The following is a 23,842-nucleotide window of genomic DNA, read 5'->3' as shown; positions in this document are numbered from 1 at the left end:
TTTTGGGAGCTCATTCTACCATGAGGATACTGGTACCGGTAAGCACCATTTTGGAGTCCTCCCTCTAGCCTATTAGCGCTGGGGCTTACCTGCCCACCAGCCAGTCACCCCTAGTCCTGGGACGCCCTCAGGCTGAACAGGGACTTGGCCCCACCCACTAGCAGGCCAGAACCAGCACTGGGAGCCCGAAGCCCCACAGCCAGCGTGCCAGGTCCCTGCACCACACACCAGTGGGCCGGCACAAGCCCCAGGACCCACTGGGCCTTGCAGCCAGCTGACCTGGGACACCCTGGGCCTGCAGCCAGAATTGCCAGGACCCTGCCTCACCCAAGAGTGGGCCAGCACCATCCCCAGGACTCCCCAGGCCATGCAGCCAGCTGTGCCAGGATGTGGCCCCACCAACCAACAGCTGGTAGCTTCTGTAGCAGGTAGGGATTGGCAGTCAACTGGACCAGAGGCCAGTCCTGTGTATCACGGCACCCACAGTAGTCAGCCCCAACACAACAGAGGGCCCACTCAGCCCACATGGGGGCATCCCTATAGCATATAGTTCTGGTGACCAGAGTGGAGTGTGCTGCTGGGCCCCACAGCAAGACTCCTACAAAGGGCCACTTCTCCAAGATCATCAAATGTAGCCAACCTACCATTAGGTTACATACCATACAAGTAACAAAGAGAATTAGGCAAAATGAGGTGACAAAGGAAGAAACAAGATAAAACCCCCAAGGAAGAACTCAGTGAAGTGGAGATAAGCAATTTACCTGATAAAGAGTTCAAGGTAATCATCATAAAGATGCTCAACAAACTTGGGAGAAGAATGGATGAACAAAGTGAGAAGTTTAACAAAGACTTAGAAAATATAAAGAAGAACCAAACAGAGCTGAAGAATAAAATAACTTAAATGAAAAATACACTAGAAGGAATCAACAGTAGATTAGATGATACAGGGAACAGATCAGCAAACTGAAAGACAGAGAGGTGGAAATCACCCAAGCTGAAGAGAAAAAAAAAAAGGAATAAAAAGGCATGAGGACAGTTTAAAAGACTTCTTAGACAACAGTAAACATACTAACATTCACATTGTTGGGGTCCCAGAAGCAGAAGAGAGAGAGAAAGAGGGAGAGAACTTTTTTGAAGCAATAATAACTGAAAATTTCCCTAACCTAGGAAAGGAAACAGACTTCCATGTCCAGGTAGCATAGAAAGTCCCAAACAAGATGACCCCAAACAGGTCCACACCAGGACACATTATAACTGAAATGACAAAAGTTAAAGATGAGGAGAGAATCTTAAAAGCAGCTAGGGAAAACCAACTAGTTGTACACAAGGGAACTTCCATAACATTGTCAGCCAACTTTTCAGCAGAAACTTTGCAGGCCAAAAGGGAGTGGCATGATACAGTCAAAGTGATGAAAAGAGAAACCTGAATCAAGAATACTCCACTCAGCAAGGCTTTCATTGAGATTTGAAGGAGAGATAAAGAGTTTCCCAGACAAGCAAAATCTAAAAGAGTTTAGCGCCACTAAACTGCACTAACATTTACAAGAAATGTTAAAGGGACTTCTCTAAGTGGAAAAGTAAGACCACAACTAGAAATACAAAATTACAAAAGGAAAAAATCTCACTGGTAAGGGCAAACATACAGTAAAGGTAGTATATCCACCATTTACAAAGCTAGTAGGAAAGTTAAAGGACAAAATCATCTATATCCACAATAAGTAGTTAAGGGGTACACAAAACAAAAAGATGTAAATATGATGTCAGAAACATGACACATGCTGCGGAGGAAGTAAAAATGCAGGGTTGTTAGAATGTGTTTGAACTTCAGAGACTATAAACTTAAAATAATCACATGTATATATAAAATATATAAACCTCATGGTAACTAAAAGCCAAAATCTATAATAGATACACACACAAAGAAGAGAAAGGAATCCAAATGTAACTCTAAAGAGAGTGAGCAAATCACATGGGAAGAGAGGCAAAAGAAGAGCAAAGAAAAGAACAGAAAAAGAAAAAAAAGGAAGAATGAAGGAAACTACCAACAAAAAGGCAGCCTAATGAATGGGAGAAGAATATTTGTAAATGACATACTCAATAAGGAGTTAATATCCAAAATATACAGAGAACTCATACAATCAAACAGTAAAAAAGCACACAACAAATTAAAAACTGGGTAGAGCATGATACTATACATAAAGAATCCTAAAGATGCTACCAGAAAACTACTAGAGCTAATCAATGAATTTGGTAAAGTAGCCGGATACAAAATTAATGCACAGAAATCTCTTCCATTCCTATAAATTAATGATGAAAAATCTGAAAGAGAAATCAAGGAAACACTCCCATTTACCACTGCAACAAAAAGAATAAAATACCAAGGAATAAACCTACCTAAGGAGACAAAAGACCTATATGCAGAAAACTATAAGACACTGATGAAAGAAATTAAAGATGATACAAACAGATGGAAAGATATACCATGTTCTTGTATTGGAAGAATCAAAACTGTGAAAATGACCATACTACCCAAAGCAACCTACAGATTCAATGCAATCCCTATCAAACTACCAATGGCATTTTTCACAGAACTAGAGCAAAAAATTTCACAATTTGTATGGAAACACAAAAGACCCCGAACAGCCAAAGCAATCTTGAAAAAGAAAAACGGAGCTGGAGGAATCAGGCTCCTGGACTTCAGACTATACTGCAAAGCTACAGTAGTCAAGACAGTAATGGTACTGGCACAAAAACAGAAATATAGATCAACGGAACAGGATAGCAAGCCAAGAGATCAGCCCACGCACATATGGTCACCTTATTTTTGATAAAGGAGGCAAGAATATACAATGGAGAAAAGACAGCCTGTTCAATAAGTGGTGCTGGGAAAACTGGACAGTTACATGTAAAAAAATGAAATTAGAACACTCCCTAACACCATACACAAAAATAAACTCAAAATGGATTAAAGACCTAAATGTAAGGCCAGACACTATCAAACTCTTAGAGGAAAACATAGGCAGAACACTCTATGACATACATCACAGCAAGATCCTTTTTGACCCACCTCCTAGAGAAATGGAAATAAAAACCAAAACTAAATAAATGGGACCTAGTGAAACTTAAAAGCTTTTGCACAGCAAAGGAAACCATCAACAAGATGAAAAGACAACCCTCAGAATGGGAGAAAATATTTGCAAATGAAGCAACTGACAAAGGATTAATCTCTAAAATTTATGAGCAGCTCATGCAGCTCAATGTCAAAAAAACAAACAACCCAATCTAAAAATGGGCAGAAGACCTAAACAGACATTTCTCAAAAGAAGACATACAGATTGCCAACAAACAAATGAAAGAATGCTCAACATCACTAATCATTAGAGAAATGCAAATCAAAACTATGATGAGGTATCACCTCACACCAGTCAGAATGGCCATCATCAAAAAATCTACAAACAATAAATGCTGGAGAGGGTGTGGGGAAAAGGGAACCCTCTTCCACTGTTGGTGGGAATGTAAATTGATACAGCCACTATGGAGAACAGTATGGAGGTTCCTTAAAAAACTAAAAATAGAGCTACCATATGACCCAGCAATCTAGCTACTGGGCCTATACCCTGAGAAAACCATAATTCAAAAAGAGTCATGTACCACAATGTTCATTGCAGCTCTACTTACAATAGCCAGGACATGGAAGCAACCTGTGTCCACTGACAGATGAATGGATAAAGAAGATGTGGCACATATATACAATGGAATATTACTCAGCCATGAAAAGAAACGAAATTGAGTTATTTGTAGTGAGGTGGATGGACCCAGAGTCTGTCATACAGAGTAAAGTAAGTCAGAAAGAGAAAAACAAATACCATATGCTAACACATATATATGGAATCTAAAAAAAAAAATGTTCTGATGAACCTAGGGGCAGGACAGGAATAAAGATGCAGACGTAGAGAATGGACCTGAGAACACGGGAAGGGGAAGGGGAAGCTGGGATGAAGTGAGAGAGTGGCATGGACATATACACACTACCAAATGTAAAACAGGTAGCTAGTGGGAAGCAGCCGCATAGCACAGGGAGATCAGCTCGGTGTTTTGTGACCACCTAGAGGGGATGGCATAGGGAGGGTGGGAGGAAGATGCAAGAGGGAGGAGATATGGGGATATATGTATATGTATAGCTGATTCACTTTGTTATAAAGCAGAAACTAACACACCATTGTAAAGCAATTATACTCCAATAAAGATGTTAAAAAAAAATGGGTAGAGGACCTGAACATACATTTTTCCAAAGAAGACATACATATGGCCAACAGGCACATGAAAAGATGCTCAACATCACTGATCATCAGGGAAACGCAAATCAAAACCACAATGAGCAATCACCTCACACCTACCAGAATAGCTGTTATCAAAAAGACAACAAATAACAAATTGTGGAGAAAAGGGAACCATCGTACACTGTCAATAGGAATGTAAATTTGTGCAACCACTATGCAAAACATTAAGGAGAGTCCTCAAATAATTAAAAATAGGACTACCATACAATCCAGCAATTCAACTTCTGGATATTTTTCCAAAGAGAACAAAAACACTAATTTGAAAGGATATATGCACCCCTTGTGTTAATTGCAGCATTATTTACAATAGCCAATACATGGAAGCAACCCAAGTGTCCATTGATAGATGAATGGATAAAGAAGATATATATATGACAGAAGCAAGGCAGATTTGGGAAATTTCCTGATACTTAAACAATAAATAAGTGTTACCAAAGAGTGACAAACAGAATTGTTGATAATATTTTAAGATGGGTATGTGGGGATCATTAAGTTTCCTTTGTGTGTTTGAGTTTTTTAAAAGTCTTGTGAGATAAAAATATATGTTAAATATTTTAGTTGTTAGCTATGCTGGAATTCTTCTGAATAGATCATAAAATAATTCCTAAGTCACCTCAATAATAACTGTTCTTATTAACAATTTTGTATTTTTAAGCAAAAATTTGTAGTTGACACAAAGATAAATAACTCATACTGTTATTATAACATATTATTATAACCTAAAAACTGTTAAAAATACTATAAGAACTCTAACATAAATTTGCTGTTTTTGTTTTTTTTTTACTTGCTTTTTATAGGTATTATAGTTACCTGAAATAAAAGCACCTTCAGTAGTAAATCTAACATTGGATTTTGCTGGAGACTCTGCAGCCTCCCGGGCAGTGAGCACAGGGACAGGTGCAGTGACAGGCTGGGAGAAACCTGTGACATTGCTGGGCCGCCCTGATGGAGCACAAGCTTGTGAAGAAGCTGCATGTAGATTTCACCCTCAGTACCAGTGACGCATCAAACCAGAGAATTTCTAGCAGGCCCATGAGCATGCAATATGGTTTCTTGGAAATATGCACTTTCCCGCCCCAAAGTGGTCCTTTGTACAGCTAACCTAACAGGACAATCAGAGCTCTTATCCTAGCAACAAAAACTTTAACCCCTAAGATTCATCATTGTCCTAATCAATCCCTGTATGTTTATTATTACCAATGACTCTCCATTTTAGCTTTTGGATCTTTAGTATAAGCACATGTTTGGAAAAGTATACAGTGAAATAATCAATGTTCACAAACATGACAGCAGCAAAATCAGCCTAAAATCTGATACTCATATCTAATGAAGTAATAGAGCTTTGGCAATAAGATTACAGGATTATTCTGTTACATAAAATTGTATAAGATAAGAATCTGAAAAAATGAGAACAGCAAGACCTTCTTATTTGCATATTAAACTATTCCACTGTGCTCCTGAAAAAGAAGTAAACCCAAGTTTTCGTGATTGTTAAAACAATGCATCAACTTTTTAAAAAATCTTTTTTCATGTTTGTTTGTTTACATGCTTCTAAGTTTTTATTGCCCAAAGTATATTAAATATGCATGTGTAATACAAAACATCAAACTGCTACATTGCTTAGTTTTAACTGATTTGTTTTCATAGTATCAGAAGAGAAAATAATTGAAAACAAAATCATATGGGTTTAGTAATCATACACATATACACATACCATTTTGTAAATGAATAAAAGATAAAACATTCTTTATCAACAGGCTTCTTGTTTGATATCAGGTTGTCACACGTGACAACTGTACAATGTCAAGCCATGCTTTTTCAGTGCACAAGGCCATGTTCAAACTTGGAAAGGAGGGTGAATATGATGGTTGAAAAAGTCCAGTACTGTGGACCCAGGAACATTCCATAAATGTTGCTTGATAACAATGTGGTTCTACAAAATAAATATTCTTAAGGAAGTAACTTAGGTTAACATTTGCTACTTTTACTTAAATATAAATAAATCCCATTGAAAACAAAAAAAGCATTTGCTTTTTTCTTATTAATGTATAAAATCCAGGGAGAAAATCACTTTCTAGGCTGATGGCTTCTTTACATAATACAGGGGTGCCTGTATCTTTTCAAATTAGAATTTTGTCTGGGTATATGCCCAGGAGTGGAATTGCTGGATCCTATGGTAACTGTATTTTTAGTTTTTTAAGGAACCTCCATACTGTTCTCCATAGTGGCTGCACCCATTTACATCCCCACCAACAGTGTAGGAGGGTTCCCTTTTCTCCACACCGTCTCCAGCATTTATTATTTGTAGACTTTTTAAAAAGATTTTTAAAAACCTAAAAATATAAAAATAAAAAGCTTCATATGTTGAACGATCATATATGCTTGTTAAATAAGAGCTGAGGTGAATTTTTTCTAATTCAGTATCTGCAACATCATTGTCTGCTCTCTGGGTTTCAATTTTGTGGTCACCTGATAGACCATCCACTGGAAGTATATGTCCATGTTCATTCTGTGGGCTCTGGTCACTGTGAGGTGGAGCCTGGCCAGGGCTAATCATCTTGGGGGTCAATAACAAATATCAGTGCTCCTGTTCCCTGGTCATAGTCAAATACAGGGTCAAAAAGTCAACGTGTCTCAGTAAGTCCCAAATTTGAAAATTAACAAAGCAGTTAAAACCTACAGCTAACATTATTCTTCATGATGGAAGACTGAATACTTTCCCTCTAAAGTCAGAAACAAGTCAAGAATGTTCATTCTCACCACATATAGTCAAGATTATTTTGGAGCTTCTAACTAGTTCAATAAACCAAGGAAAGAAATAAAAGGTATTCAGGGGACTTCCTTGGTGGTGCAGTGGATGACTCCACACTCCCAATGCAGGGGGCCTGGGTTTGATCCCCGGTCAGGGAACTAGATCCCACATGCTGCCACAACTAAGGAGCCCAGGAGCCGCAATTAAGGAGCTCATGAGCCACAACGAAGGAGCCTGCAAGCCACAACTAAGGAGACTGCCTGCCAGAACTAAGGCTTGGTGCAACCAAAAAAAGAGTCAGTGGAATGTGCAAAGTCTTTAAAAATAAATAAGTAAAAGGTATTCAGATTGGAAAAGAAGCAGAAAAACTGTCTTTATTCATAGACAACAAGTTTATCTATGCAGATGATCTAAGGGAATCTCCAAAAAAGTATTAGAACTAAAAAGTAAAAAAAGTGTAAAAAAAAAAAGGAACTAAAAAATGAGTTCAGCAAAGTTGCAAGATACAAGATCAATTTACAGAAATCATTGTATTTCAGCTGTCGGGTCAGCAAGGTGGCAGAATAGGAGTTTTCTACCATCATCTTCACCCATGGATGAGACTATCTCTGTGGGAGCCCAGGGGTCCAGCAGAGAGGTTCCAGCACACCATTGAACAAAAAAATCCAAGAACAGATGGACTGAAGATGGTAAGAACAGTTTCACTTTACCCACATCACCACTCCCCCAAGGTGGCACAGCTTAGTACCAAGAGAAACCCCCTTGGCCCATAATTTCTCCCATGGGGGTAAGTGAGAGGTAGTGAATGAACTGGTCCACCCAAGCCATGCTGAATGCTGCCTAAGAGGCCCACTTCTTTCTTGCCTATCCAGAATCCCGAGGTATTTGAAATGGCTAGATAGGGGAGAGGCTGGGTGCAGGGAAGAGAGATGGGAATTACAGCAACCAGGACTCAGACTCAACAAAGGGCTGAGGATCCTACTGACGGACAGACTCCACCAGGAGGCCTGCCCACCAGCCCCTTGGGACACCTCACATGCAGACCCCCACAAATGGGACACCCCCACTGGTCTGTTCATAGATTGTAAGAATGATATTGTTAAAGTGTCCTTAAATGATCTACAGATTCAATTATAATCGCTATCAAAATCCCAATGGCATTTTCATGAAATAGAATAAACAATCCTAAAATTCCTATGGAACCACAAAAGCCACTGAATAGCCAAAGAAATCTTGAGAAAGAAGAACAAAAGCTGAAGACATCACAATTCTTGATTTAAAGTTATATTACAAAGCTATAGTAATCAAAACAATATAGTACTGGCATAAAAACAGACACAAAGACCAACAGAACAGTATTGAAAGCCTAGAAATAAAACCACCCATATGTCAACAACTAATCTTTGACATGGGCATCAAGAACACACAATGGGGAAAGAATAGTCTCTTCAATATATGGTGCTGGGAAAACTGGATATTCACATGCAAAAAAATAAAATTGGACCCTTATCTTACTGTATACACAAAAATTAATTCAAACTAAATTAAAGACTTAAATGTAAATCCTGAAACTGAAAAACTAATAGAAGAAAATGTAGGGGAAAAGCTCATTGACATTGGTCTTGGCAATGATATTTTTGGATATGACACCAAAAGCACAGGCAACAAAAGCAAAAATCAACAAGTGAATCGCATCAAAGTAAAAAGTTTCTGCCACAGCAAAGGAAACTATCAACAAAACAAAAAGGCAACCTACAGAATGGAAGAAAATATTTGTAAACCATAAACCAAATCTCTTTAAAGCGAGATTAATATCCAAATATATAAGGAACTCATACACCTCAATAGCAAAAAACCAAATAATCTAAAAATGAGCAAAGGACCTGACCTTATTTTTCCAAAGAAGACATACAAATGGCCAACTGTTACATGAAAAGGTGATTAATGTCATTAATCATCAGGGAAATACAAAGCAAAACCACAGTGAGATATCACCTCACCCCTGTTAAGATGGCTATTATAAAAAAGACAGGAAATAATAGGGGCTGGCAAGTATGTGGAGAAAAGGGAACCCTTGTGCACTGTTGGTGGGAATGTAAATTGGTACAGTCACTATGGAAAATAGAATGGAGATTCCTCAAAAAATTAAAAATAGAACTACCATACGATCTAGCATATATCTTCTGGGTATATATGCGAAGGAAATAAAATCTGTATCTCAAAGAGATATATGCACTCCAGTGTTCATTGCACCATTATTATGATAACCAAGACATGGAAACAACCTAAATGTCTGTTGACATATGACTGGATAAAGACAATATGGTACACGTACACAGTGGAATACTCTTCCACCTTAGAAAAGAAGGAAATCCTACCATTTACAGCAATGTGGATGAACCTGGAGGACATTATGCTAACTGAAATAAGCCAAACACGTAAGGATAAATATTACATGATCTCATGTGTGGAATCTAAAAAAGATGAACTCATTGAAACATAGAGCAGAATGGTGGCTACCAAGGACTGTGGGGCTGGGGGAAATGAGGAGATGTTGGTCCAAGGGTACAAACTTCCAGTTATACGATGAGTAAGTTCTGGAGACCTAACAGATAGCATGGTGACTATAGTTAATAATGTATTGTATACTTGAAATTTGCAAAGAGAGTAGATCTTAAGTGTTCTCACCACACACACACACAAAATGGTAACTATGTGAGGTGACAGATATCTTAATTAGTTTGACTGTGGTAATCTTTTCACAATGCGTAATAATATCGAAACATCATGTGGCACACCTAAATGAGTACAATTTTTATTTGTCAATTATATTTCAATAAAGCTAGAGAAAAATCTGTTTTATTTCTGTAATAACAATGAACAATCAGAAATTGAAATTTGAGAAATCATACCAATTACAATACCATCAAAAAATATGAAATACTTAGCAATTAATCTGACAAGATATATAAGATAACAAGATACAAAATACAAGATAACATCTGACAGTGAAAACTACAAAACGTTGCTGAGATAAGTTAAACATCTACAACAATTAGATAAACAAGAAGATAAAGCTGAAAGACTAACTATTTGATTTCAAGACTTATTGAAAAACTACAGTAATCAAGATGGTGTGGTACTGGGGTCAAGATAGATAAATTCATCAGTAGAATATAACTGAAAGTTCAGAAACAGACCCACATGAATATGGACAACTGGTATTTGACAAAGGTGCAAAGGCAATTCAAATGAAAACTATTCTTTTCAACAGCTCGTCCTGGAACAATGGTATATACATATGCATACCTCACACCATATACAAAAATGAATTCTAAATGGACCACAGACCTAAAATTAAAACCTAATTCTAAAAATTTCAGAAGAAAACAAAGAAGAATATTTGTAATCTTGCTTAGATACACCACCAAAAAAAAAAAAATTGATAAATTAGACTTCATCAAATGTAAGAACTTCCCTTTGAAAGACAATTTTAAGAAAATGGAAAGAAAAGCCACAGACTAGGAGAAAATATTTGCAAATCACATATCTGTTAAGGACTTGTACCCAGAATAAATAAACAATTTTCAAAATTCGATAAGAAAATAAATAACTCATTTAAATAACAGACAGAAGGTCTTAACAGACACTACCAGTGAAGACATACCAATGGCAAAGGAACACATAAAAAGATGCTCAACATTATTACGTTATTAGTCATTAGGTTAATGCAAATTAAGATCACAATGCAGGGGACTTCCCTGGCGGCGCAGTGAATAAGACTCTGTGCTCCAAATGCAGGGGGCCTGGGTTCGATCCTTGGTCAGAGAACTAGATCCCACATGCATGCCACAACTAAGGAGCCCTGGAGCTGCAACTAAGGAGACCACCTGCTGCAACTAAGACCTGCTGCCACCAAATAAATAAATACATATTTTAAAAAAATATCGCAATGCAATATCACTACATACCTATTAGAATATCTTAAATGGAAAAGACCATCCCCTCAACAATTACCGAAATGAAGGGCATGAGCACATTTGGGCTCTAGGCTGCTGTTTACCAAGAGCTTAACTGAAAAACTCCCAACGGCAACCTATCACAGTGCGTTTCTATTGAACTCTTACCAGCAGACTAGGAAAATCTTTTAAATGCAAACCTCTCCTAGACATTTATGGGATTTAGAAATGGTTAATTTACCTGTGGCTTTTGGGGAGATCATCATGGTCAGTCCCTCCTGTTCTCAACTTTCTTTTACAAGCCCCAAATTTAGTTGGAACAAGTGCACTTTGTGAAAATGCAAAAAATATAACAGTTGTATCTAATACCACCTATGAACATAATGTCATGTGCTCATTTAGACCGGCCAAAACGGACCTCCGACGAGAAATTAAATTAAATGTCTGCTGGGCTTAAATATCACACACAAAGTCAGCTTAAACATTAACAAGGGACAATATCTCTACCAAAGATATACGGCACAAAGTCAAAGTGACTTTGATAACTACTGCTTTCTTATTTGCTCAATGAGAAACTTTGTTCTCTAAAATCAGACTATGAGACACTTTGTTCTTTGAAAATGTATCAGTAAGAATGAAATGCCCCTCTCTTGGCTGGTCTCTTTGATATAGAGAACCAGCCTCACATCTCACACCTGGAACAGGGGTTTCTGGATACATCATTTAGTATCTATCTTAATTTGTAGTTCCCAAGTTACCAAGACCTTTGCAGTCCAGACCTAATGTTGAACTCTTTACACGCGGCCCTATAATTGCTTTTGACCCTATCAGAACAGTTTCACTGACATTTCACCTACCTAAACCCTTCCTTAAAATCTCATAACTCCATTCCTTTGTCTCCTGAGGTTATTCCGCTGTATGGCCTCGCTCACTGCAGGCCAGGGTCAGAATCATAAAGGTGATTCTGTGGGAATACAGGTTCGTCGGACAACAGGTGATCTTAGGCTGATGGGGAAAGGAGGAAAAGCTTTACATGTCCTCAGATAATACCTGTTTTCACACATTTTATCTATTCACAATTGTTTGCGTGTTTTTTTTTTTGTTTGTTTTTTTTTTTTTTTTGGTACGCGGGCCTCTCACTGTTGTGGCCTCTCCCATTGCGGAGCACAGGCTCCGGACGCGCAGGCTCAGCAGCCATGGCTCACGGGCCCAGCCGCTCCGTGGCATGTGGGATCTTCCCGGACCGGGGCACGAACCCGTGTCCCCTGCATCGGCAGGCGGACTCTCCACCACTGCGCCACCAGGGAAGCCCCTGTTTGCGTGTTTTTTAAAGAAAACGGTTGGTCACTATTTCACTAGAAAGCATTTTAACACCATTGATCTAGTATCTAAACCACAATTTTGTTCTAAAACAGAAAACAGAGAGAGAAGTTGGGAGAGAAAGGTCACCTACTGATTCCACTTGAGCAGCAGAAGCTTCTCGAGGAGCGCATGCGCAGTAGCTCAGTCTTCCCGCGCCCCTCCGCGCGCGGAGCGATCTCGGCGCGGCCGGAACTACAGTTCCCAGCAGCCCGCGCGGCGGGCGAGTGTGTCCGGGACTCTAAGAGTGAAGCCAGGCCGTACGGGCCTACTGGGCTGCTGCTCACGGGAAGCGGTTTGCAGCCCTTTCTGCCGCCAGTGGCGGCGGCGGCGGGGAGATGGAAGACCCAGGGTCGGAGGTGAGTAGCGGGCTGGGCCCGGCCTTGTGCAGAGCCCGGGGGGTGCTGGGCCGGACTTGGGGTCCGGGGGGCTTAGGGGGCCTGGGGCCTAGGAGGCCTGGGGGGCCTAGGAGGCCTGGGGGTCTGGGGGCCTGGGCCTGGGGGGTTTGGGATCTGGGGCCTGGCGGACTAGGGGCCTGGGGGTCTGGAGGCCTAGAGTTTGGGGCCTAGCGTCTGGGGCCTGGGAACCTAGTGGGCCTGGGGGAGAGGGCCCCGCAGCAACAAGGGCCGCCCGGCTCGGGGACCAATGCTCGGCGCGGGCGCGGCGTGGGTTCCGAGGCCGACTGCCTCTTGGGGGAGCGTGCTCCCTGCTCCTGGGAGAAGGGGTGCGGAGGGGCCCCTGCGGTCCACGGGCGCGAGCTCGGTCTCGCGGAGGCTGGGGCTCCGTTAGGTCTCCGCGAGAGCTTTCCTTCTTCGTTCCCTTCGGAAAAATCTCCTTCTGTAAGTGCGGGGTTGTCTAGATAACCGTGTTTTGGCTTATTTTTATAGATAATAGAATGTGTCCCTCCAGCTGGGCCTGAGGCGTCCGAGTCAACACCCGAGGAAGATGAAGATGACATTCAGTTCGTTAGGGTAAGTAGTGGCGATATTCGGGTTTTTCCGAGTCAGAGACTATGCGTGATAAGCCGTGATGTGAGTACCCCTCACCTGTTCGTTCATCATGCAGCAAACGTGTGTGAATGTCTGATAGGGACTGTACACTGTGGAGCAGGGCATAGGAGTAGGGAATTTGCCCGAAGAGGTGTCTGAGCAGCCCCACTAGGCATCACAAAGCCTGTGGCCTGCGGTGCGTGTTGTACCCTGAATCTCGCCTCTTCCCCTGCACTTAGAGCCGTTCATGTACGCAGGGTTGTGGTCTCCTAAGACTGTTTTGAAATGAGACAAGAGTAACTTCTAAAAGATAGCACACAGGTTAGGGAGAAGGGGCGGCTAGTGATGAGGAATGAGGTAGAAAACCAGAAGGGCTGCAGGAACTCACCTTCTGAGCCTGTGTGTCTCCATAACGTGAAGGTGGGTGGCTTGAAGACTTCACTAAGCTCCGAGCTCATCCTGTTACAGCACAGTCCAGCAGGCGAGGTTCACAGTGAAGGGCCCGTATCACCAGGAGCATCCTGTATCTTTCTGTTTTTATTCCCTTCGGACAGTAGTTTTCAAGCATGAGTAAGTAGAAGTGTGTGGATTCCTGGACCTCACTCCAGACCTATGGAATCAGAAATGGGAGGTGGGGCCCAGGAATCTTCATGTTGGTGCAAATGCAGGGGTGAATGAAGCTGTGAACACACTTTGTAAAACACTGGTTGCAAAAACTGAAGGGAGTGCTATGATACACTTGAGGATAATTTCCACCCCACACTGTTAAAGTTTTATAAAGGCTCTGCTCAAAGTAGTATCTTAGTTAGCTAGAGAATATTTCTACTGTGAACGACTCTTTCTGAATATTTTAGTTAGTTGAGGTTTGCTGTTAAAGGTGTATAATCTTTTTTAAAGGTTTGCCTGTTTAATGTTTGTGTGTTTCTTAGTTGCTGTAGGTTTAAGGCAACCATGTAATTGACTTGTTTTTATTTTTATATTAATTTTTTTCAGTTTTTTTTGACATCTTTATTGGAGTATAATTGCTTTACAATGGTGTGTTAGTTTCTGCTTTATTACAAAGTGAATCAGCTATACATACACATGTATCCCCATATCTCCTCCCTCTTGCAAATGACTTGTTTTTAAATCAAACAAAATTCCCTCCCTAAAGGTTGTGGTAACATTGTTTTTATGTTCTAGTAGGGTTATATAGAAATTCTTTAAAAGATCAAGATCATTTCCTTGACATTCTTCCCCACAATAGTGCATGTGGTACTTTTTTCTTGACACTTGGAACTTTTATAAATTTGGGGATACCAAGAAGGATTGTATGCTCACTTTGCCTCCCAATGTGGTGAGGAGTAAGCGATGTAGCTGTGGAAATTGAAGAGCCATGATGTCTGTTTTTGTACTGAAAAACATTTGGAAAGAGGATTGCAGGTGTCATTAGGAAAAATAATTTAGGTTCTTCCTGACCGTGGTATAAAGACAATGAATAGGATATGATGACCTTGATGGTGTTTTGTGCAGCTCTAGCTAGGCGTGACACAAGTGTTTATGATTTGTGTGCCTTATTTTGAGAAACACAGTAGGATTCTACAAAATTAAGGTTGGAGAAATAAATAGGTGTAATTTTGTGTCATACTCTCAGGATTAAATGCATAATCATGTTGTAAATTCTGACTGAGTTAATAGTAATATATCAGCTTGTGTTCAGGTGAGGTTTAGAAATCTTAATTTAAATTTTATTTTAAATATAGAGATTTTTTTTGTATCTTCGCATCCAGAGTAGTGTACATCCAGCTTGATAGAACCTCTTAGAAATAGCCTTGTTTACAATTAGAGGATTGAAGATTTGACAGCTCAATAAGAAATGAATTATATGCACTGAGTGGAATCGCAGTACGAGAAGAATCTAGTAAAAATATTCCTGTTGCATTTAAATGGTGCCACATAAAAAGGATCATTTAATTCTACTTTAAACTACATTCAGATCAGAATTTACTTTCCTCTCACCCCATCCTATGCTGGGTTCCATCAGGATGTGTTTATTACTATGTTTTTATAGTATCATCCAAAGAAGATGAAATGCTACTGGGTACAATGCTCTGCTTGAGGGTTCTCAGATACAAAACAATTTTTGTGTTCTTTTTATATTTTTTATCAAGAAGTATGTTACTGGGCTTCCCTGGTGGCGCAGTGGTTGGGCTTCCGCCTGCCGATGCAGGGGAGACGGGTTCGTGCCCCGGTCTGGGAGGATCCCACGTGCCGCGGAGTGGCTGGGCCCGTGAGCCATGGCCGCTGAGCCTGCGTGTCCGGAGCCTGTGCTCCGCGGTGGGGGAGGCCACAACAGTGAGAGGCCCGCATACCGGCGGGGGGAAAAAAAAAAAAAAGAAGTATGTTACTACTTGACGTATTCTGGTTTGGATTTCTTAGTTTTTTTGTATAAATCTTATTTTCCAGCCTCAGTCTGCATTGTGGCACAGCATCCTCTTTGTATGCTGCCATATACATAAGCCCCAAACTAAACACAATATGCTAAAAAAAAGGAATGATGAAAATTGGGGAGTACAGAAAGAGCTCTTATCTTTGGTGTAAATTTTCCTGAAGTGCAGTGTACATACAGAAGAGGGCACTTGCTCATTATTATCCTTGCCCTCACTCTACTTTAGTATTAAATTACCATTTGTCTGCATTGGTTTTCTTCCTTTTTTTTTTTTTTTTTTTTTTAATTTTGTGGTACGCGGACCTCTCACTGTTGTGGCCTCTCCCGTTGCGGAGCACAGGCTCCGGACGCGTAGGCTCAGTGGCCATGGCTCACGGACCCAGCCGCTCCGCGGCATGTGGGATCTTCCTGGACCAGGGCACGAACCCACGTCCCCTGCATCGGCAGGTGGACTCTCAACCACTGCGCCACCAGGGAAGCCCTGGTTTTCTTCTTAACTGATCATCCCACATTTCATACTCTCCTAATTTTCTTCTTTTTTTTTTTTTAAATAATTAGCAGTTCAAGTTTATTTTTTATTTTTTAAAATATTTATTTATTTGGCTGTGCTGGCTCTTAGTTGCGGCATGCGGGATCTTCTTTGCAACATGTGGGATCTTCGTTGTGGCCTGCAGGATCTTTTTTTAGTTGTGGCACACAGGATCTTTAGTTGAGGCACATGGGATCTTTAGTTATGGCATGTGGGATCTAGTTCCCTGACCAGGGATTGAACCTGGGCCCCCTGCATTGGGAGCATGGAGTCTTAGGGAAGTCCTGTCTCCTAATCTTCTTGAAGCACAGCTTTAATGTGGTTCCCGTCTCAACACTACTAGTTGATTCCTTTGCCTGTAAAATAAAATCTGGGTTTTCAACTGGGGTATTTAAGGCCTGGTGTATGTTGAAGGTAGTATGTATGTAAAGAAAAGATTGAAGAGATTTGATATTTGGTTGCATAAGGATATGGAGGATGAAGCAGAGATATCAAAGAACTCCATGCTTTTGAGCTTAGATGTGTAAAAGATTATTGATAACCATCCCAGTTAAAAAATACTGTACCATGATATCTGTGTCTTTTTAACATTATCCCTGGTCTACTTCCCGTTTCTAAAGGAGTACATGGCTTTTTTCCTCTATATAGATTTAGGCTCTTTTTGGGTTTTGTCATCATTGCATATTGGTGTTCTCTGAATCTTTACCTCTGCTGGTTCTGTTTCTGATTATTTTGCATCACTGGTCAGGCCACCTCTTCACAGGAATTCTTGCTAATTCCAACCAAAAAACCCCTAGTGATTGTAAAGGCACATTTGGTTTGAATGATTGTTAATGACTTGTAAATTTGCTGACTTCCTTTTTAGGAGGGACCATCAAGACCTGTTCTTGAATACATTGATCTGGTCTGTGGTGATGATAAAGAGCGTAGTACCTATCATAGTGATGTAAGTATATTATATTTGTGTTCCTTCAGTTGTGTCATTAAGTGCAGTATGTGCTGGAGGTGGCTTGAACTGGCTTGCAAGAATTGTTTGTTAAATTTGAGCTGATTGTTAAACATAGGCATTATTAAAAATTCAAGTATAACTCAGCCATAAGAAAGAATGAAATAATCCATTTGCAGCAACATGGATAGACCTAGAGATTATCATACTAAGTGAAGTAAGTCAGAAGGAGAAAGACAAACACCATATGATACTACTTATATATGGAATCTAAAGTATGATACAAATTAACTTATTTACAAAACAGAAACAGACTCACAGACATAGAAAACAAATTTATGGTTACCGAAGGGGAAAGATAGGGGAGGGATAAATTAGGAGTTAGGAATTTGCAGATACAAACTACTGTATATAAAGTGGATAGACAACAGGGTCCTACTGTATTTTGTAATAACCTATAATGGAAAAGAAAGTGAAACAAGAATATATATAACTGAATCACTTTGCTGTACTCCAGAAACTAACATAACGTTGTAAATCAACTATACATCAGTTTAAAAATTTAAGTATATAGGGCCTCCCTGGTGGCGCAGTGGTTGAGAGTCCGCCTGCCGATGCAGGGGATACGGGTTCGTGCCCCGGTCTGGGGGGATCCCATATGCCGCGGAGCGGCTGGGCCCGTGAGCCATGGCCGCTGGGCCTGCGCGTCCGGAGCCTGTGCTCCGCAGCGGGAGAGGCCACAGCAGTGAGAGGCCCGCATACCGCAAAAAGAAAAAAAAAAAAAAAAATTTAAGTATATAAAAATTTAAAAGTAAATAGATTATCATGTTTAAGGTAATAGATGCTCAAAACTCTTCATACCCTAATGTCTACACACTTGAGGTTATTTACATCTGTTGTACTGTGTGGTAGAAATATGGTATAACAATGTGCTCCTGAAGGAAGATGGAAGTGTTTACAGCGAGGTAATTGGCAAACTATTGTACAGAGCAGGTCGTGATTTATTATTTGTTCATTGTCTAAACTGAAGGAAGTGATGGATGAAATGTTAACATAGATTAAGCCTAAAAACATAGGTCTCTATCTACTAGACTCTATGCTATACAAAAAATTGAGGAAATCTTGCAGTATTTGAAAACTCTTCATTGATTCAACAAAGATGTTGATGTTATCATTGATGAATGAGTGGAGTTCTGATATACATCTTTTTTTACATTCTTAATAATGTAAATGAAAGTATCAACCACTCTTCACACTAGAACCATACTTGTAAATCATATGAGCAACTTTTCTGTTGAATTGGGTGATCATCAAAAGTTCAGTCAGATTTTGTGACATTATTATTGGCTATAGAATTTAAAAAACTGATAGTGCATTTTTCAAGAAATAGCAAGTCATATTGAAGTTATAGGTATAAACTGAAAATCAAGATAAGTATTCTAGTTTAAAAAATTTATTTCTAAAATTATATAAAGAAATCATTAACAGAAGTTTTTACATTAACTCTAAAAGTGTTATCATGACTTTTACTTACATATGTAAAATTATTTTTCAGATTTTGTTCCCTAAAATTCCAAAACGACAGGGTGATTTTTTGCATTTTTTAAATGCGAAGAAAGTGAAAATAGGCGCAGAAAGTAATAATAGGAACAAAAACTATTGTGGATTGTCTAAGTCTAAGGAATCAAATTTCAAATATGTTGAACAACCAATCATTGAAGAAAAGCCATCATGTTCACCAAAGGAAGAAATGGATAATCTTGTGCTTCCAGATTGTTGGAATGAAAAACAAGCATTTATGTTTATAGAACAGTGCAAATGGCTTGAAATAAAAGAAGGTAAATTAGGATGTAAGGATTGCTCAACAGTTCGGCGTTTGGGGTTGAAAGCAGAAAAGCATGTCCATGTGTCCAAGGAGTGGATTGCATATTTAGTAACCCCTAATGGCAGTAATAAAACTACTAGACAAGCTTCTCTGCGAAAAAAAATTAGGGAACATGATGTTTCTAAAGCCCATGGTAAAATTCAGGATTTGTTAAAGGAATCAGTTAATGACTCAGTTTCTAATTTAGTGCATAAACAAAGTAATAAAAATATTGATGCTACTGTGAAAGTTTTCAATACTGTTTATAGTTTAATAAAACATAATAGACCTTTATCTGATATTGAAGGGGCAATAGAATTACAAGAGAAAAATGGAGAGGTCAGTTGTTTAAATACACGATACAGTGCAACAAGACTAGCAGAGCATATTGCAAAAAAAATGAAGATGACAATATTTAAGAATATTATAGAAGAAAATGCCAAAATCTGTGTTGTAGTTGATGAGGCATCCACAGTTTCAAAGAAAAGGACCCTCGTGATTTATCTCCAGTGCACAGTTCAGTCGGTTCTTGCACCCATTATGTTATTTGTTGCTTTAAAAGAACTGGTGTCAACCACAGCAGAGTGTATTTTCAATACATTATTGAGTACTTTAAATGATTGTGGTGTCACTAATGAATATTTGAAAGCAAATTTAATTGCATTTTGTTCTGATGGTGCTAATACAGTGCTGGGAAGAAAGTCTGGAGTAGCTACAAAGTTGTTAGAAAATTTTCCTGAAATCATTATTTGGAACTGTTTAAACCATCGATTGCACTTGTCCCTTGATGATTCAATATCTGAAATAAAACAGGTGAATCATTTAAAAATATTTCTCGATAAAATTTATTCTACTTATCATCAATCTAATAAAAATCAAAACAAGCTTTTAGAAAATGTAGCTAAAGATCTTGAAATTGAAATTGTTAAAATTGGCCGGATACTGGGACCAAAATGGGCAGCATGTAGTTTTCAAGCTGCTACTGCTGTATGGCGTGCATATCCTGTATTATATATGCATTTTTCTCATTCTCATTCTGGTTTGGCCAAGAGATTAGCTAACATTAATTTCTTGCAAGACCTTGCTTTAATGATTGACATTCTTGAAGAATTTTCACTACTTTCAACTGCGTTACAGTCAAGCTCAACTAACATTCAGAAAGCACAAAAATTGATCAAACACACCATAAAAGCCTTGGAAAATTTAAAAATTGGTGCTGGAAAGCATGAATCTCAAATTGAAGGTTTGATTAAGTCAGATAAGTTTAAAGATATTCCATTTAATAAAAATAATAAATTTAATGCCCTTCCTAGGAACATGTTACTAGAAAATCTAATTCAACACATGAACTTACGTCTTTTATCTGACAGGAACCATGATGAAAGTATTTTTAATTATTTTGATTTGCTAGAACCTTTTACATGGCCTTATGAAGAAATAACTTCACCATGGATAACTGGTGAAAAAAAATTATTTTATTTGTGTGAAATTTTAAAATTCGAAATTGATTTGAATGATTTTCGGGAATTTGTAAATAATAATGTAAAGTCAAACAATGTTTCAATTCCTACAACCGTACAAAAAGCTAAAAAGATAGTTAGCACCATTGCCGTCAATAGTGCTGAAGCTGAAAGAGGTTTCAATTTAATGAACATAATTTGTACAAGGGTGAGAAATAGCTTAAGAGTAGGTCATATATCAGATTTAATGACTATAAGTTTGTTGGGAAAAGAGCTGATTGGGATGCAACTCCCTTTGTAAAATCCTGGTCAAATTGCAATCACAGGTTAGCTACAGATACAGGAGTTCGGCAAAAGTCAACAAAAGCCTGTGAGAATCAGTTGGCTATATGGACCGTACAGTAAAGAGTATTGTGTGGGAATTCCCTGGTTAGGTCTTGGTACTTTCACTGCCGTGGCCTGGGTTCAATCCCTGGTCAAGGAACTAAGATCCTGCAAGCCGCATGGCGTGGACAAAGAGAAAAAAGTATGTATATGATTTTATCATTTGTAAATTGTATGCTGCACATCTTTTATATACATACATTTTTATTTCAAAAGCCAGTTGTTAAACTTTATTCAGCACGTTGCTGTTTAAAAGGCATTCTCCAAAGAGATAAAGTTGATTGTTTTTAGGAGCAATGGGTTTTTAGAGGTTGGTCCATGTCTGCTAGAGTGGGCCAAATACATATTTCAGGGGATCCTATACAGAACATCCAACAATTCCATTTTTGCTTTGTTTTATTTTTTTGTGAGGATATGAAAGAGTAATATAACCCAGATGACTTCTAAGCCCTGGAAGTTATATCAAATAAAAGAGAAATGGAATAAAAACTACAAGCCTTGTGACTTTTGTCTTTCTCATTTCTATATCTGCACTATCTAATATGGTAACCACTAGCAACATGTGGCTATTAAGCATTTGAAATGAGTTCAGTAGGACTAAGAAAGTAGATTTTAAAATTAATTTTAATTAAACATAAAAACTAAAGCAGTGTGAAATATTTTTGTTGAACTCAACTTATTTGTTTTTTTCAAAATACATTTAACTTTGTTATCTTGCTTAAGGTGTGATTGTTGGAATGTGCTTGTCAGACTCCATGTGCTATGTCTGGTATTACATATAAACATCACTGATTGAGTTGGTGTTGGATTCAGTGTAAATTATTTTTTCCTATGAATCAATGTAACGTAGTGTATTTATCTGAATATTTTACGCTGACAACAGGAATTACAGTGATTACTTCTGTAAATCATAATTGGTAATTGATATACTTGTTTTACTTATTATTTTTCTAGTTTAGACATGAATATGAACGAACTTTAAATTTTAAAATGAAGGCATACTGAAAAAGCAACAAGTAGAACTGCAGAAGCTAGTCCTACAACTGGGACAGTAAACAGAAAGACTGGAAGAAGGTATGTTGCAGATTTCACAGTGAATGACGATTGCAGTTTGTTGTGGCAGAGAAAAACAAGCTATAATTTAACAAAAAATAAGACAGTAAGGTAACAATATTGAGACAGTTCCAGCAAATGCATAATGAATGAGTGAATGAAGTTACCTTTCAAAAGTCAAAAAAGAATTGAAATTTAGTCGCCTGAAATCACAATGAAATGTCCAACAGAATTTTTTTGAACAATTTTTAAAAGGATTGAGTTTGTTAAGTTTGGCCAGATATAAAACAGCTTGGATTCTTGCATGAAAAAGAACTAGTTTTAGATAGATGGATAGTAAAGTTCATTATTTTAGTTATAGAAATTGTTAGAAATTTATGAGTTAAAGCCTAAAAATGTCTTATAAAAAAGTACAGAGTCTTCAGTAGTCACCAAATGTTGCCTGTAGAATACAGGAATTTTTAACAATATTAAAGATTAATGGATTCAAAATCTGAAAAATTACAGGTACTTTTCTTTAGCTTTAGATGAGTTATGTAATAGCAAATGTGCTGTCCAAGTAATACTTGGAGTGCATTTTGTCTCATAGGACTTAAAAATTTACAAAGAAATAATTTCAATTCATGGCCTGTATAGCTATATTTTAATCTTTAAATTATCAAGAGTTTCATCTAGATGAGAAAAAATTACTTCTTGTCACAATAAATGGCATTCCAGCTAGGTTAGGTCAAAAGTCAGATTTCATTGGACTTTTTAAATGAGCTTGGTGTTTCCCCTATTTCTTCATTCCACTGTGTGATACAGTTTGAGAGTACCTGTGCTCAGTTTTCCGAAATGGTCTCTATGATAGTGTCATGGGTACAGTTGTTAGGTGTTAAGTGCTATGAGTCAACATCAGCTTACAGGATTGCTGAACGAATTAAAAGACAATGAATTTAGTGATTTGTGTACTCTGCCACTTGGTTGAATTGTGGAAAAGTTTTACAAAACTTACTGTACTGTTAACACCAGTTCAAGATGTTCTTGCAACAACAGAAATGCTAGTCAAATATTTAATTAATAATCAAAGAGAAAATTGGGCCATTTGTTTTCTGCTCAGTATTACACAGAATATGAATGATCTAAATTTGAAGCTCCAAGTAAGGGAAAAAGCCTACTTGTGCTACCTAGACAAATACTAGAATTTATTTATTTATTAAAGGAAAAAAATTTTAAATATTTATTTATTTATTTATCTTTGGCTACATTGGATCTACATTGCTGCGCGCGGGCTTTCTCTAGTTGCGGTGAGCGGCAACTACTCTTTGTTGCGGTGCGCGGGCTTCTCAGTGCAGTGGCTTCTCTTATTGGGGAGCACGGGCTCGAGGCATGTGGGCTTTGTTGCTCTGCGGCACGTGGGATCTTCCCGGACCAGGGCTCCAACCCGTATTCCCTGCATTGGCAGACGGATTCTTAACAACTGCGCCACTAGGGAAGCCTCTAGAATTTATTTTGAAAATGAAACTTTAAAAAATAAAAGAATAACTTTACACATTTTTCTAATATGAATTGGTATGCATAAGATTTTAACTGTTTTTGACAGGTAAATTTACTACAAAAACTACAAGAAAAATTTGAAAAATGTTACTTACTGATAAGTTTAGAGTTGCTTTTCAATTTACCCAGTAACTCTGAGTTCAGTGTTAGCAATACTGAGCTGACACAAGATTTATTGAATTTACTTAACTTGGACAAATGTAGTTTTCAAACTGATGTGCTTTTGCTCTGAAGGCAAATCAA

At 38.5% G+C, this 23,842-nt stretch overlaps 3 protein-coding genes across 5 annotated transcripts in view; all 3 read left to right on the top strand.

Annotated features, from left to right (window-relative positions):
* LOC308623379 (BEN domain-containing protein 6-like) overlaps positions 1-6,326 on the top strand; it is a 74,773-nt gene extending 68,447 nt beyond the window's left edge. The window contains exon 7 of the mRNA XM_081245669.1: positions 5,138-6,326. The gene's annotated coding sequence lies outside the window, so the exon portion shown is untranslated. The remainder of the gene's footprint in view (positions 1-5,137) is intronic.
* A 6,338-nt stretch (positions 6,327-12,664) lies between these two features.
* On the top strand, positions 12,665-21,923 carry LOC308623369 (E3 SUMO-protein ligase KIAA1586-like). The gene is made up of 4 exons (XM_081245649.1): positions 12,665-12,769; positions 13,298-13,381; positions 17,222-17,302; positions 18,858-21,923. The coding sequence occupies exons 1-4, from the start codon at positions 12,749-12,751 to the stop codon at positions 20,925-20,927; spliced, it is 2,256 nt and encodes a 751-aa protein (XP_081101775.1). The 5' UTR covers positions 12,665-12,748; the 3' UTR covers positions 20,928-21,923.
* Positions 21,924-22,011: 88 nt separating this feature from the next.
* LOC308623377 (BEN domain-containing protein 6-like) overlaps positions 22,012-23,842 on the top strand; it is a 138,181-nt gene continuing 136,350 nt past the window's right edge. For 2 of the 3 annotated variants that reach the window (XR_014016817.1, XM_081245667.1), the window contains exon 1: positions 22,019-22,084. The gene's annotated coding sequence lies outside the window, so the exon portion shown is untranslated. Of the gene's footprint in view, positions 22,085-23,842 lie in introns of all 3 variants that reach the window. The other variant, XR_014016816.1, reaches the window with a different exon arrangement.

The sequence above is a fragment of the Mesoplodon bidens genome (assembly GCF_964165515.1).
Source record: "Mesoplodon bidens genome assembly, chromosome: 10".
NCBI lineage: Eukaryota > Metazoa > Chordata > Mammalia > Artiodactyla > Ziphiidae > Mesoplodon > Mesoplodon bidens.
The sequence above is the reverse complement of the archived record's forward strand: the minus strand, read 5'-3'. Positions and strand labels throughout refer to the sequence as shown.